At 30.9% G+C, this 16,815-nt stretch overlaps 1 protein-coding gene across 1 annotated transcript in view; it reads left to right on the top strand.

Annotated features, from left to right (window-relative positions):
* LOC114335081 (fatty acid synthase-like) overlaps positions 1-16,815 on the top strand; it is a 265,424-nt gene that overhangs the window by 20,570 nt on the left and 228,039 nt on the right. Inside the window, exon 3 of the mRNA XM_028285236.2 lies at positions 4,166-4,354. Within this exon, the coding sequence (XP_028141037.2) occupies positions 4,166-4,354 (189 nt within the window). The remainder of the gene's footprint in view (positions 1-4,165; positions 4,355-16,815) is intronic.

Here is a 16,815-nt window from a genome sequence, read left to right as displayed (position 1 = left end):
CAATCATAAATAACAAGCTGAAAATGCGAGCATTGTCATAACGAAAACTTTGTATATTTATTTCTATTATGAAAAGTAGTTTAAAATTATAATAATTATGTTTTAATGTGCAATTATATCATTATAATTTAAATGTTATGAACTATAAAGGTAGTTTACTCTTGATCGAAATTCATATTTTTTATATACCTCGTATAAAATTAATAAAATTTTATACAAGGTGTCCCAAAAGTAGTGGAACGGTCGAATATTTCGCGAACTGAACATCGGATCGAAAAACTGAAAAATACGTGTTCAATCATTTTCAAAAATCTATCCAATGACTCCAAACACCAACCTCCACTACACCCCCTGGAGGTGGGGTGGGGGGTAACTTTAAAATCTCAAATAGAAACCCCTAGATTTTCTTGTAGATTTGGATTCATTGCGTAAAAGTAAGCAACTTTTATTTAAGACATTTTTTCGAACTGTGGATAGATGGCGCTATAATTGGGAAAAACGATTTATTCTGATACCATGGGTAAATTATAGAAACGGTCTAATATCTCGAGAAATACACTTCCAAATGAGAAACAAAACAAATTTTTTTAATACTTTTCGAAAACCTATCGATTAGCACTAAACATGACCCTCCAACCCATCCCCCTGGAGGTGGGGTGGGGGGCAACTTTAAAATATTAAATAGCAACCCCCACTTTTTATTACAGATTCGGATTTGTCATGAAAAACTAAGCAACATTTATTCGAAACATTTTTTAGAATTGTTGATAGATGGCGCTTTAATTGGAAAAATACGATTTATTAGCGCCATCTATCAGCATTTTTAAAAAATGTTTCGAATAAATTTGCTTAATTTTTCATGACGAATTCGAATCTGCAATAAAAAGTGGGGGTTGCTATTTAAGATTTTAAAGTTACCCCCACCCCACCTCCAGGGGGTAGGTTGGAGGGTCATGTTTAGTGTTTATCGATAGGTTTTCGAAAAATATTAAAAACCTGTTTTTTGGTTTCTTATTTGGAAGTGTATTTCTCGAGATATTAGACCTTTTTTATAATTTACCTATGGTATCAGGATAAATCGTTTTTCCCAATTATAGCGCCATCTATCCACAGTTCGAAAAAATGTGTTGCATAAAAGTTGCTTACTTTTACGTAACGAATGCAAATCTGCAAGAAAAACTAGGGGTTTCCATTTAAGATTTTAACCCCACCTCCAGGGGGTGTAGTGGGAGTTGGTGTTTGGTGTCATTGGATAGATTTTTGAAAATGATTGAACACGTATTTTTCAGTTTTTCCATCCGATGTTTAGTTCGCGAAATATTCGACCGTTCCCCTACTTTTGGGACACGGTTGCATCATAAATCTTAGAACAAGAAGAGCTTTTTATGAAGAATAACTTTTATTTGTCAAATTAAAAATAAAAGAGTTATAAATGAAAATATTCTTGGTATCCATAATTTGAGAAAAATATTTTTTTCCATTAGAAGGATGTACACAGACACAATACTGGCTAGTGATTTTAGTCAATAATTTTGCCAATTCGGCAAAAAAATTATTTCTAAATAGTTAATAATTATTACTAAATAATTAGTAATTTTGCCAATTTCGGCAAAATTCTCAAAAAACAAAAAATTACCTTCTACAATCACTAGCCAGTTGTGTCGAGTTTAGGGAACGACTAGGTATAATCAAATACTATGGACGTCCATAGTATTTGGTATAATACATAATATTTTATAGCAAATGGAACAGTCCATTTATCATAAAGGGAAGGCCGAATTTATACTGGTATAAACCTTTTTAAAACTGTTAATAAATTATTGCTTTTAAAATATTTATACTCAAATTGTGTTTTTGAACATCTTATTTATTTTATATAATAATTAAATTCACTATCAAATGTCATTGATGTTTTATTAATACTTAATTTAAAATTTAGTTTGACATTCACGAAGTGTCAAACTCAAATGTAAATAACCTATGCTTGGCAAATCGAGATTTTAAAAAAGTAGCCTACTTTCTAATCAACCATTTGAGCTGACGTTTAGTGCGTCTCTAGGAGATAACCGGATTGTGACGTCACATTTTAGACTTTGAGCTCGATTATCTCGAAGACGGTTAGATATATCGAAATGGCGTTTTCAGATTTGGATTCAGAAGGCAAAACTACATAAGAATCCATCGATACACCTGCTCTAAGTATTGCAGGAGCGGCGACGCAATAACACACAGACTTTTGCAAATTTATAAACGAAAAGTTTTCGTTGAAAATGATGTTGGGTGTCGGTGATTTGAGGAAAATTAAAAAAAAATTCAAATAAAAAAGTGCAAATGCAGATTATAACACAATTTTGAATTACAAACAACTTTTCTCAATGACAAATTTCGATATTTTGAAATATAAAGGCACATTACTCTTGAGCGAAATTCATATTTTTTGACATACCTCGTATACCATTGATAAAATGGTATATCTGATGATGATTGCTTCTTAGGTTTTAGACTATGCAGAGCATTTTATAAATAATAACTTTTCGTAAAATTTATATTAAAAAAGTTTCCCATATGGTTCCAAGTTACGCAGACACACTGTATATGAAAATAACATTATCGTCTTTATTATTTTCTTTCCCATTTTAATCACATTTTCTCGCCTCTCAAACATTGCTTGGATTTCTAAAAATAGTCCATGTGGTGAGACCGCTCCCGTCTGGAAAAATTTCTGATTCGGTTTCTTTGTAGATTCCTATTTAAAAATGTCCCCTTTAAACAAATATGAAGGGTGCCGGGCGGAATTTTTGGGCAGAAATTGTTTAAACAATTTTTTTAAACAAATACAAAAGATCACGCTTTTTTGCTCAGAAACATATTTTTAAGTTTTGTGGGTCATTCTAAACAAGAAAGGTATCCTCTAAATTTTATCAAAAATTGATAGTTTTCGAGTTATAAGCGATTTAAAATCTGAAAAATGCGAATATACGCATTTTCGAGGCCTAAAAACTCATATTTAAATTAGTAATTTTGAGGTTGCCAGATACTTAAATTGAAGATTAAGCATTCAGCTTCAAGATTCTGGAAGAGTGATCGCGTCTAATCTTAATTTATACCTTTGTTTTTTAATTGTTAAATATGCGTGTTTATCCGATCTTTTGCCGGTGCGACGAGCTCTATTTCAAAAATCTCCTATTTTCCTCCGAAAAATATATTTTGTAGATTCTTTGGGATATTCTAAATAAAATAAGTTTCTTGTGTCAAAAGTTAATAGTTTTAAAGTTGTAACCGATTTAAAATCCAAAAATTCGATTTTTTGGCATTTTTTAGATTTTAAATCGCTTATAGTTTTAAAACTATTAACTTTTGAGAAAAATGCCAAGAAACTTATTTTATTCAGAATATCTCAAAGAATCTAGAAAAAATATTTTTCGGAGGAAAATAGGAGATTTTTGAAATAGACAAGAGCTCGCCGCACCGGCAAAAAAATCGGATAAACACGCATATTTAACAATTAAAAAACAACGGTATAAATTAAAGTTAGACGCGATGACTCTTCTAGAATCTTGGAGCTGAATGTTTAATCTTCAATTTAAGTATTTGGCAACCTGAAAAATACTAATTTAAATATGAGTTTTTAGGCCTCGAAAATGCGTATTTTCGCATTTTTCAGATTTTAAATCGCTTATAACTCGAAAACTATCAATTTTTGAGAAAATTTACAAGATACCTTTCTTGTTTAGAATAACCCACTAAACTTAAAAATATATGTTCAGGAGCAAAGAACGTAATCTTTTGTATTTGTTTAAAAAAATTATTTAAACAATTTCTGTCCAAAAATTCCGCCCGGCACGCTTCAAATTTGTTTCAAGGGGAGATTTTTGAATAGGAATCCACAAAGAAATCGAATCAGAATTTTTTTCAGACGGGAGCGGTCTCACCACATGGACTAAAATGTTTCACAATCGAAATTAGCTAAATCGGTTCAGTTATTTTGAAACTGTATAAAAAGATATAAAAATAAATTGACGTTTATTAAACGCCATTTAATGTTTAATATCAACAAATTTCCAGGACAGACGGAGTGACTTGTCGCATTAGGCTATTATAAGATTAGATAAATATATTAAAAAACCAATAAAATCTTACAATGTTGTTCATAATTTTATTGCAGGAATTAAAAATTTGCCTAAACGAAGTGGAAAAATTTTAGACATAGACAAATTTGATGCCACGTTCTTTGGTCTTCATCCAAAGCAAGCAAACTTTACAGATCCACGTCATAGGATACTTCTTGAAACTGTCTATGAAGCAATAGTTGATGCTGGATACAATCCTGATGAATTACGTGGAAGTAATACAGGTAATTTCATAATCAATTAATATTAATTTAAGAGAGGATATTGTTATGCAGTGGAGTCACAATATTAGCTAGATAAGTATTTGTTAATGTTGTTCTGAAGGGCCGCATATGAAATGCCTCCCGAAATAGGATTTCTTACCTGTCGCTAAAATGGTCACATACGAATTGCCTCCCAAGCTTTACATAAATTACATGCTTCTAATCTTCATGTGAAGGTGAAACGTTGCCGCATCTTCGTCCCTTGGTAAATTTTTGGCAAAATTGGTATTTTGTTATTTAATTTATTTTATTTTCAACCTTTATGTATTAAACATTATTGACACTAGGCGGTATTTATAAATTTTAACTAACTTATACATATATAATTAGTTTTATAACCATTATAATATATATTTTACAATAACCATTATTTTTTATGATTAATAATTTAACAAAAAATACAAAAACATATTAAGTATTTTTAAGATTTATTAAAAATAACATCACAAAAAAACTTATTTGGAAAATATTACAAAATGTGTATAGAAATATAAAATTAAAAAATATTTTTCCTAAATTTATATGATACTGTTTTGACAAATTCTAATCTATTTCTTTTACAGTCTCTTAATTCTAAAATTTTTTCATTTAGAAAATTTATTTTTGCTGTACTTTCCGCAACAATTTTTTTTGGTGTCGGAACAGAATTCATTTTAATGTAGGTATTTATTTGAAATTTTAAAATTACATCAATAAAATTATTAATGTTAGTTTTCATTCCAAGTATAATTCTTCTTTCTGAGGGCAGTAGAAAGAAGAATTATACTTGGAATGAAAACTTTCGCATGGGTATGTGGTTCTTTGTAAGGATGAAGAGTGCTCAGCCCAAAGATGTGGAGGAAATGTCGAATTTTCAGATATGTAATTATCAACAAGATAATCACAAAACTGGGTGACTCTTTCATCGACTGGTTTAATTTCTGCCAAATCTATAGCAAAAAAATCGCTAACATCTTTAGGATGTAAGAATGAAAGACCAAAAATATAAATAAGAAAATGCGTAATTTCGGTTAAGTCAACATCTTTTTTCTGGTATGCTGGAGCTAATCCCAGTGTTTGAACCTGTCTATACCATGCCTGACCCAAATGAAAACGACATCCATGAAGATCTGCTTCAGGAAATGCCATACGAATACCATTATGAATGGAAATTTCAAAGTCTGAAGTTATTACTTTAGGGGATACAGGACAATTAATTTTATAACATTCTTCTATGATATATTTAAAAGCGATATAATATGAAGATGACTTTTTATCTTGAAGTAAACAAAAGACAAGAGCAATATAATGTCCATTTTTCAAGCCATGTATACTAAACAATTGAGAAAAAAAACGAAGACAGTATTCAAAAGTTCCATCAACATACCAATTGGAAACAGTCGAAAGAAAACGAAGATTTGAAAAACATGTTAATATAACAATATGATTATCAGTAGTAATTGCACAAGAGCTCTAAAATTATTGAATTTTTCCCGAGTGACACTTTGACAGTTTTAATTTCACGAGCCGAAGGCGAGTGAAATTATGTCAAAGTGTCACGAGAGCAAAAATTCTATATTAATTTCAGAGGTCGAGTGCAATTTGTTGAGATTATTTCATGAATAAAACTGTTCAAAACCAAAATTTTATTGTAATTTATTTATGTAAGTACCATTAAACACACAGTTTTTATAAATATTTGACGATTGAAAGTCATCACTTTTATAATATTTAAAACATTAATTGTCATTAATGTCACTGAATGTATTTTTTCGTAGCAACGAAGGGCATCTGACGTAATATACTTAACGACGGGAGATTATCAAAAATTATCGATTTAGTTCAGATTTCTGTAGCTTTCTATTGGTCAGAATCTCCTATGAATGAAATAATCTTTGACATTTTTAATTATAAAATTTTCATTTCATTTGTAATAATAGAAGATGAATCGAGAGCTTTATGAAATTCAGATATTTTTTTGGGAAGTTTAATTAATGAATTTATGGTTCTATGATAATATAAATTTTGTCTCACCCTATTGATATCATTGATAGTAAATGTCTCTATATTTGTGTTCTTAAGTTCTTTACAGATGAGCTTCATTGGTTTTTCGCTGAGATCTTCCATGGCTGCTCTTTTTATTGAATTGCTTACGGCTTTTCTATTGTAAACTTCGGCAGACAACTTCTCGTGGTTATGATCTAATATTGATTCAATTATCGTATTTTCACATCCCTGTGTTTTCACAAATGCTTTTCAGGTTTTTTAGTACATGTCCACCGTTTTACTGTATCTTTGGCCAACATTTTTTGAAAACCGAATGTAAAACCATCAATTATTGATAGTAAAGGTTTACCCTCTTGACTGACACTTATTGTTGATTCCATTATTTCGGATGTTATGACTTTTTTTTTTTTTTTATTAATCGCTTTGACGGAGCCAATTAGCCAGACTATTTGTGTTTTTTTGTATGGTATTACAATAACAATTTTAAGTTAATATCTAAGCCTACTTATTATCAAAATTTACAGAGTGTTATACTATATTAATGGATACATTTTTCAATTTTGTGTGATATTTTTACAATTTTATAATTTTATTATCTAAGCCTATTTAAAATTTAAATTTACAGGACGTTACATATTCTTAAAGACATTGTAACGTCTGCTTATTTTTTGGAAAAAGAATTTCGTTTAAATTGACAGGTAAAGGACAATTTAGATCAATTAACTTTTCATACATTACTTTAATATTTTGTCTGTACAGTCCACACTCCAATATGAGGTGCTGTAGATCTCCCATTCCACCACAGGCGCAATATGGGTTATCACTGATACCTATGCTGTGTTTGTATGCTGGGGTTAGTGCGTGATTTGACCTCATTCTGTTTATTGTTTTTATAAATAGCCTATTTGATTCTTGTTTAAACCATCTCTCATTAAGAATTAGTGGCTGGCAATTTCTAAAATTTATTCCCGTTGTACTTTGGTTATATACACGTTGCCAATTTTGTTTGCAATGGTTTTTACTGATATTATCTATATCGGTTACTGGTAGAAGTATGTTGCTTATGTTTTGTTTGGTTAAAGCTGCAGATTTAGCTAATTTGTCGACTTCTTCATTTCCTAATATTCCAGAATGTCCTTTCACCCAACAAATAATAATTGAACTTCCCGAGGAAGTAAAATCATAATATAGACTCTTAATTTCTATCTCAATGTGGTTTAGATTTTTTGTCGATTGGATAGAAGTGAGTTTGTCCATACTTCTACAATCGGTGAAAATGATATAATTGTCCATACCAACAGAGGCTATATATTTTAACGCAAGTAGTAAAGCTGATAATTCGGCAGTATATAGTGAAGCTTCATTAGGCAATCGGCATGATTCTTTGTATTCAGAATTCCAGTGATATATTGCACATCCGGTTTTATTTTGAATTTTGGAGCCGTCAGTAAAAATACATTATGATGTTATGACTTAAACACAATTTGATCTTGAAATCGACGAACTGACAAGCTTGAAATAGACAAACTAACTGATGCAGGAACTTTCAAGTATTTATACAACATTTAGCCCATTAGTCCGTTCATTAACGGTAAAATATTGCAAAACCTCTAAATTTTAAAGAACCGCTTGGATTGACATGAAATTTGGCATACACATAGTTAACAAGTCAAAGAAAAAAAAAGTGATATTGTGCCGATATGTGCTATTGCTCTGGGGGTGGTTTTCACCCCCTCTTGGGGGTGAAAAAATATTCGTCCAAAGAAAGTCAGGAAATGGATAAACTGGTTAGTTTTAAGTAACTTTTGTTCTATAGAGTTTTTTCACTAAGTCAATACTTTTCGACTTATTTGGCAGTGAATATGTTCATTTTTCAACAAAATAACCACGCTTTTAGACGGTTTTTCGCAAATAACTCAAATAGTAAGTATTTTGTCGAAAAAACATTCTTAGCAAAAAAATAGCCTGTAAAAATTTTAAAACGATGGTCTATACATCACGTCCCTGCACCTAGTAGAAGCAGAGTTATAGCTAATGAAAAATAGGTTCATATTCGTCAAATTCCAAATGGAATACTTTAACGTGAGATAACCAAAAATTATGCACATTTCGGGGAAATCTCATTAGAACTTATTTAAAGTGTTTAAAAAAAGCTTCATTTTTGTTATATAAAAAAAATTTCTAGAATGAAAATTAAACAAGTTACGCTCAAAATAAAGTTAGACCCTTTTGGTTTTGGTAAAAAAATCGGGAAAATCACCCCCTAATTAGTATCTTTAAATGAACTTACTCGTTACGACTTCACAAGTTTCTTGACTCGTGTATATATTGTTTATATGATCTGTAAGTTTCATCGGTTCAAAGTCCTTACTATTGAAAGGGCTGTAGTTAAAAGGGGTTGAACGAATCACTGATCACGAATGTATGCAAATTTAGAAACACCAAATCTTAATCAATTTTTGTCTAACAGAAAAACAAAAAAATACATGATATTCAGAAAAGCAAATCTGACTTTTTTTTGTTTATCGAGATTTTTGGTATCTCTATCAATTTTTAAGTTATTTTGAAAAAAAGCATATTTTTCAAAATTTAAATTTTTAAAACTTTTACTTTGAAACCAAATTTTTTCAAAAATAAGCACTTTAAATCGATTAAACTTACAGATCATATAAAGACAACATAAGTAAAATAATTTGTGGAGAGGTAACGACTAATTTCATTTAAGTTGCTAATTAGGGGTTGGTCTTCCCGATTTTTTTTTTTTTTTGCAAAAACAAAAGGGGCCAACCTTATTTTGAGCGTAACTCGCTTAAATTTAATGCTATAAACTTTTTGTAAAAACAGAAACAAAGCTTTTTTAAATCACTTTAAAAAAGTTTTAATAAGTTTTCCCCAAAAAGTGCTCAATTTTTTCGATATTTCACGTCGAAATATTCTATTTGAAATTAGGTGAATATGAATCTATTTTTCATTGGCTATAACTCTAGTTCTACGAGATCCAGAGACCTAACGCGTACACCATTTTTTTTACTTTTTTATAGGCTATATTTTTGCTAAGAACGTTTTTTCCGACAAAATACTTACCTTTTGAGTTATTTGCGAAAAACCGTCTAAAAATGTGGTTATTTTGTTGAAAAATGAACATATTCACTCGCAAATAACTCGAAAAGTGTTGACTTGGCGAAAAAGCTCTATAGAACAAAAGTTACTTAAAATTAGTTAGTTTACCCATTTCCGGACTTATTTTCGACATATATTTTTTCACCATCAACAGGGGGTGAAAGTCACCCCCAAGGCAAAAGCACAATCGGCACAATATCACTTTTTTTCTTTGACATGTAAGCTATACGCATGCCAAATTTCATGTCAATCCAAGCGGTTCTTTAAAATTTAGAGCAAAAACCGTGAAAGAATGGACTAATTAAGGTAAAAGTACCTATTCATGGAATCGTTAATAAGAGATTAGAATCGGAATCGGAATTACTCAGAAAATACCCAGAGAACATAAACAAACAAAAAGATAAAGGTAAAAGTACCTATTTATCGAATTATAAAATGGAATTATAAATATGGAAGAGATTAGAATCGTAATTGGAATTACACAGAAAAGTTGGATATTAGATTGTCGGGTAACAACTACTTTCTTTTCTAAAAAGAAATATGTATGTCGTACTGCGAAATATTTATGTGAAACAAATTTTTTGTACACTGCATTAAGAATTAGAAAATTCAAAATAAATAGATACTACCTATTTAATTTATGATTTGGCAACATTGTGTCATTATACAGAGATTAAATAGACAAAATATCAGCCTAAATGATTAACGAAACGGAGACATTTCGATTGTACCTGGGAGGCATTTCATGTATGAAAATATTTACCTGAAAAAGTGGGAGGCATTTCGATAACGGCGTTCTGAAGCTATTTCCTTGTTAGTCCAGAAAGCCACTGCGCATCCGCTAGGAAAAATATTCTAATTCGGATTTTTTGCACAATCTTACTCAAAAAGGACTCCTTTTAACAAATTTGCATGTTGCCAGGACCAAAAGGTGGTCAAAAATTTTTTAAACGTTTTTTTTTGTTTTTTTTTTTCTAAAATTATTTTTTTGCATGGAAAAAAGTTTTTTTAGGTTTTTTGGATCATTCCAAACAGAAAAGATCTTTAGTGACTTTTCTCTAAAAAAGATAGTTTTTGACATATAAGCGATTAAAAATTGAAAAATTGCGAAATCGGCCATTTTTAACCCTCAAAAACTATGTGAAAAACTGAAAATTTGAATGTTGCCAAGGTAGGTAGATATTTTTTAAACATCGATTGATGAAATCCCGAAGAGTTTTTTGCAATACAATATTCAAAACTCCATTGTTTTTAATTGCTAATCAAGCGTGCGCGACACTATTTTCCACCGACAGTATGGTGCAAATGAAAGGAATAAATTCGTTATTTCGTAAACCGGCGAGATTAAGGAAAAATCCCGAAACAGGTCGATTTTTATTTTTAAGGTATGATATTGTGGCATATATGGTATACTAGTGACGTCATCCGTCTGGGCGTGATGACGTAATCGATGATTTTTTTAAATGAGAATAGGGGTCGTGTGGTAGCTTATTTGAAAGGCTCTTCAATTCTCTATTCAATAATGTAAACATTTACATAATTATTTATACAGTGTGTCCTTCTACTTATGTTTTTGTCAAATAATTTAATTTAATAAAAATTTTTTGGACACCCTGTATAAATAATTATGTAAATGTTTATATTACTGAATAGAGAATTGAAGAACCTTTCAAATGAGCTAGCACACGACCCCTATTCTCATTTAAAAAAATCATCGATTACGTCATCACGTTCAGATGGATGACGTCACTAGTATACCATATATGCCACAATATCATAACTTAAAAATAAAAATCGACCTGTTTCGGTATTTTTCCTTAAAGTCGCCAGTTTATGAAATAACGAATTTATTCCTATCATTTGCACCATACTGTCGGTGGAAAATAGTGCCGCGCATGCTTGATTAGCAATTAAAAAACAAAGGAGTTTTGAATATTGTATTGCAAAAAACTCTTCGGGATTTCATCAATCGATGTTTAAAGAATATGTACCTACCTTGGCAACATTAAAATTTTCAGTTTTTCACATAGTTTTTGAGGGTTAAAAATGGCCGATTTCGCAATTTTTCAATTTTTAATCTCTTATATGTCAAAAACTATCATTTTTAGAGAAAAGTCACTAAAGACCTTTTCTGTTTGGAATGATCCAAAAAACCTAAAAAACTTTTTCCATGCAAAAAAAAATAATTTTAGAGAAAAAAACAAAAAAAACGTTTAAAAAATTTTTGACCACCTTTTGGTCCTGGCAACATGCAAATTTGTTAAAAGGAGTCCTTTTTGAGTAAGATTGTGCAAAAAATCCGAATTAGAATATTTTTGCTAGCGGATGCGCAGTGGCTTTCTGGACTATGTGGCATTTTTGTGATTAACTATTTAGATAGTAAATAAGCTACAATTAAATTGAAAAAATAATTTTATTAACGTTCCGAAGCCAAAACTGGGGCTCGTTTTCAAAATACAAAATACTACTAAATTAAACAAAAATATTTTGCTAAGTAAAAAGTTTCATCTAATAATTTATTTAATCTGACTCATTTATATTGGCAATTCAGACGTATATTATATATTTTAAAGTAGAAGACTTTAAAATGATATCGCCAATATTTATGAGTTGCGTTCCTGGGACGACTTTACTAAAAGATAGTTCATTCGATTACATGAAATCAATCCCAACTCAAGAATATCCGTAACAAAAAATCATAGCATGTGATCTGTCTTTAAAGAGACAACCAAATGCAACGACGACAGTAAAATTCTCGCGTTAGAGATTCCATAGTAAATCACGAGGAAAAACCAGGAAAACAAACTTCGTGATACTATCCCGACATCGTAAGTATTTGGTCTTTATTTAATTTACTTTCAAAAACTAATACCAAATTCTGACTTTAATAATATGTTTAAATTATAAATAATACTAATAAAACATAGATATACAATAAGTAATACTAAAATATAAAATTTGTCCTAACTCGATATGTTATTGACTTACTAATCGTGGAGTTTTCTTCCTATTGACTTCCTCTTTCAGTATGGGTAACCACATCCTACTGCATTCTACCAAGGAATTTGCGACACAATTGGTTTCATTTAGTATAATTAGAGCCGCTTCTTTGATTTTTCTCTTTTTACTATCTGATTCTTTCAGGATCATGCTTTCAAGACCAAATACTTACTATGTCGGGATAGTATCACGAGGTTTTTTCCTGGTTTTCCCTCGTGATTTACTATGGAATCTATGGTCATCGTTGCATTTGGTTGTCTTTTTAAAGACAGATCACATGCTATGATTTTTTGTGACGGATATTCTTGAGTTGGGATTGATCTCATGTAATCGAATGAACTATCTTTTAATAAAGCCGTCCCAGGAACGGAACTCATAAATATTGGCGATATAATTTTAAAGTTTTCCACTTTAAAATGTATAATATACGTCTGAGTTGCCAATATAAATGAGTAAGATTAAATATGTATAAACATTCTCAATTTCTTTGCAAAACGAAAATGCAGCAGCTGCATAATACTCTGGTTAAAGCGGAGAATGCAGGAAGAGTCTATACCGGTTTCGGAGATCTTTTCCCCTCATCAGTAAACCCATATCTTCTTCTCTCCGCTGTAACCATTTACCATAACTTGGGCCTTCCCGAATTGCAAAGAAAGAAATGTCACGGATGAACTAGGGCCATCTACCGAAAAACAAACTAAGTTATCAATCGAAGTAGCGCAGAAAACTACAATAAATATCGCCTCCGTACCACCAGATTGACAACAGGTGGAATACTTTCTTTGGTTACACCTCCTGAGATTTCCAAATTTATAAATCATACAGGGTGTCGAGGAAATTAAGATGAGAGGATTTTAAATAATTCACAACTCATCTACTCAGCGTGGTAAAGCTCCAACAAGAAAGATTCCTAAATACTCAAACAAAAGAGTAAATGAATTAAAAATGTATAAACATTCTCAATTTCTTTGCAAAACGAAAATGCAGCAGCTGCACAACTTCATCCATAGTTCATCCGTGACATTTATTTCTTTGCAATTCGGCAAGGCCCAAGCTATGGTAAATGGTTAGAGCGGAGAGAAGAGGATATGGGTTTACTGATGAGGGGAAAAAGATCTCCGAAACCGGTATAGACTCTTTCTGCACTCTCCGCTTTAACCAGATTATTATGCAGCTGCTGTATTTTCGTTTTGCAAAGAAATTGAGAATGTTTATATATTTTTAATTCATTTACTCTTTTGTTTGAGTATTAAGGAATCTTTCTTGTTGGAGCTTTACCACGCTGAGTAGATGAGTTGTGAATTATTTAAAATTCTCTCATCTTAATTTCCTCGGCACCCTGTAAGATTTATTAATTTTGAAAATCTCAGGAGGTGTAACCAAAGAAAGTATCCACCTGTTGTCAATCTGGTGGTACGGAGGCGATATTTATTGTCGTTTTCTGCTCTACTTCGATTGATAACTTAGTTTGAGTAAGATTAAATTAATTATTAGAAGAATTTTTTTACTTAACAACAACATATTTGTTTAATTTAGTAGAGTGTCGATTATCCGAACTAATTGGGGGACATGGGTGTTCGGAAAACCGATTTGTTCGGATAATCGAACTAAATTGATATAGTCATACATTTTTATCTACAAGTGAATAAAAGCCATATTTATTTACCTACATATTTATTTATATTTTGATAATGACAAATAGCAATTAAACAAAAAAGTGCAGTCTTTGCAACAACATATTTTTGGATACAATATTGAAGATATTTTAAGCGTTAATTACTAACGCTTGCTCGGTACTCGAGTGCGGGGCGCGGGAGTCGAGAGTTCGGATAACCGGTCGTTCGGTTGATCGACGTTCGGATAATCGACACTCTACTGTATTTTGTATTTTAACAACGAAACCCGATTTTGTCTTCGAAACGTTAATAAAATTATTTTTTAAATTTAATTGTGGCTTGTTTCGCATTTAAATAGTTATTCAAGTATTTTTTATTCTATATTTCCTTTTTTCCAACACGTATACGTAGACACTGGACAGGCACACACACTATAACCCTTATTAGGTTAGTGGCTAGTTCAGCCTGGCGTAGGTCCTGTGCTATGCCAAAATAAATCACTCTTCCAAGGGTCTAGGGGAGTTTAATAAATAACATTCAAAAATAACTTCACATATTCACCATTTTCTAGAAAAACCGATTTTAAAATTTTTCGCTTTTAGAATTTGAAAAATATTAAAAAAAAAGATTATTTAGAAAAACGAAAACTGATACGCTTATTTATCTTCCAGAGATGAATCGATTTCATCAATTGCGAATTTCCAGTACCGTCTAGTGATATGCGTCCCTTTTGGGTAGGTCAACGGATATTTTATAGCATGATTTTTTGTGTCTTTAATTTTTAAGCATTTTTGACACTAGATTATTAAATTATGGGGTATTCTTGTACTAAGAGTTACTCTTGTTTAGGTCGGTTAAATCACCATTTTTTTTAATTATTTCGATTTTTTTTTCAAATTCAAAAAACGAAAATTTTCAAAATCGAAAATAGTGTATCCTACCGGCAAGAGTATCTTTTAGCACTAAGATACCTCACAATTTAATAATCCACTGTCAAAAATGTTAGGCTTAAAAGTTAAAGACAAAAAAGTTGTGCGATAATATAACCGTTGCCCTACCCAAAGGGACGCCCTATGACCGGTACAAGAAATTCGCAATTTATGGAATCGATTTATCTCTGGAATTATTATCTCGGTTTTTGGTTTTTCTAAATAGAAGCTCTAGCTCCCTTGGGAAGAATTTTCGGACTAGGTGATTTGGGTCAAACCTTATTATTTTAAGCTCAACAATATACAGTTGAAATATTTCCAATTATTAATGAAACACCCTGTATAGAATTTACGAAAACTATTTTTTGAGCATAGCGTTCAAAATTGTACAAAAAACTTGTTGTGTTTCTTACTTCCACCTAATTTGACTAAATTTTATGTTTAGGATGTCTGTACTTTAAATTTTTTGTGATTTTTTTTGTTTTCCATTAAGATTATTACTGTTTACGTCTAGATATAGTTCACAGCTGTATTTACTTGACCTAAAATAAATTCATGGTCATTTTTTACCCATATTTAGATGGATTTTAATAATACTTTTAATGTTGTCAATTTACTTTAGAGGAAATTACGTTAAACGCTCTAGTGCAGCCGATATGTGAAACAATAGGGAACTTGCACATTTTTTTTGTTACATAATAATGTTCAGTTTTGTTTAAAAATGAGATTTCCAAAATTTCACGCTTCAAAAACTCGTAATAACTTAGAAATACATATTTAAAGTCTTCTGCGGTATAAAATAGTTCATACGACCCGTGACGTCACATAGTTTTACATTAGTTATTATTATGGTTATATTTCGCTATGTCTAGGTACACTCTAACGTGTACGCAAATAAAAAAGTTAGGTACACGCGAATTAAACGTGATCAAGCCAGTGACTTCATTATTTAACGGGCGCAGTGACTGTATATTTTGGTATATGCTATTTTGATATGTTTAGTGTTTGTTTGATAGAAAAATACTTGTTAAGGGAAGGGAAGCAGAACTATTTAGATGTTTCAAACTTAGTTGTAATAAATCAATGTATATATAAAAGTATACAGTGCTAGTCAAAAGTCCGTACCCCCCTCGTATCTTTTGAACGGTTATACATATAATAGTGAAATTTGGAGGGAGGAAATAAACGGACGTAGGCTTCTAAACTAGTTATGACAGGTGACGTAATAGTGACAGATGACTTTACAGCGCCACTGTGACAGATAATTTTAAATGGGACCTTATGGCAAGTGATACCTCATTTGAAAGGTTTTGAAGATACCTATTCAGTTATACTAATTTTTTGGGTTTAAGTAGATTTTGATTTTGGTGAATAAATGAAATAAATATAATTTTGTAGTTTCGCATTTAATTATTAAAAATTAAAATGTCCGTCTATGGTTTTTTTGTCAAAAAAATTGACATTTGTCAGCTCTCTAGTAGTTTTTACGTCAACGTCAACCTTTTTGACAAGTAACCATAGGCGGAGGTTTGATTTTTTATTAATTAAATGAGAAACTACAATTTTATATTATTTTATTCATTCATCTATATGAGCTTAAACTCAAACAAAATTAGTATGACTGAATGGGTATTTTCAATACCTTTCAAACGAGGTATCGCTTACCATAGGGTCCCATTTAAAATTGTCTGTCACAGTGGCGCTGTAAAGTCATCTGTCACTATTACGTCACCTGTCATAACTAATTAAGAAGCCTACGTCCGTTTATTTC

The sequence above is a fragment of the Diabrotica virgifera genome, chromosome 6, assembly GCF_917563875.1.
Source record: "Diabrotica virgifera virgifera chromosome 6, PGI_DIABVI_V3a".
Classification (NCBI taxonomy): domain Eukaryota; kingdom Metazoa; phylum Arthropoda; class Insecta; order Coleoptera; family Chrysomelidae; genus Diabrotica; species Diabrotica virgifera.
The sequence above is the reverse complement of the archived record's forward strand: the minus strand, read 5'-3'. Positions and strand labels throughout refer to the sequence as shown.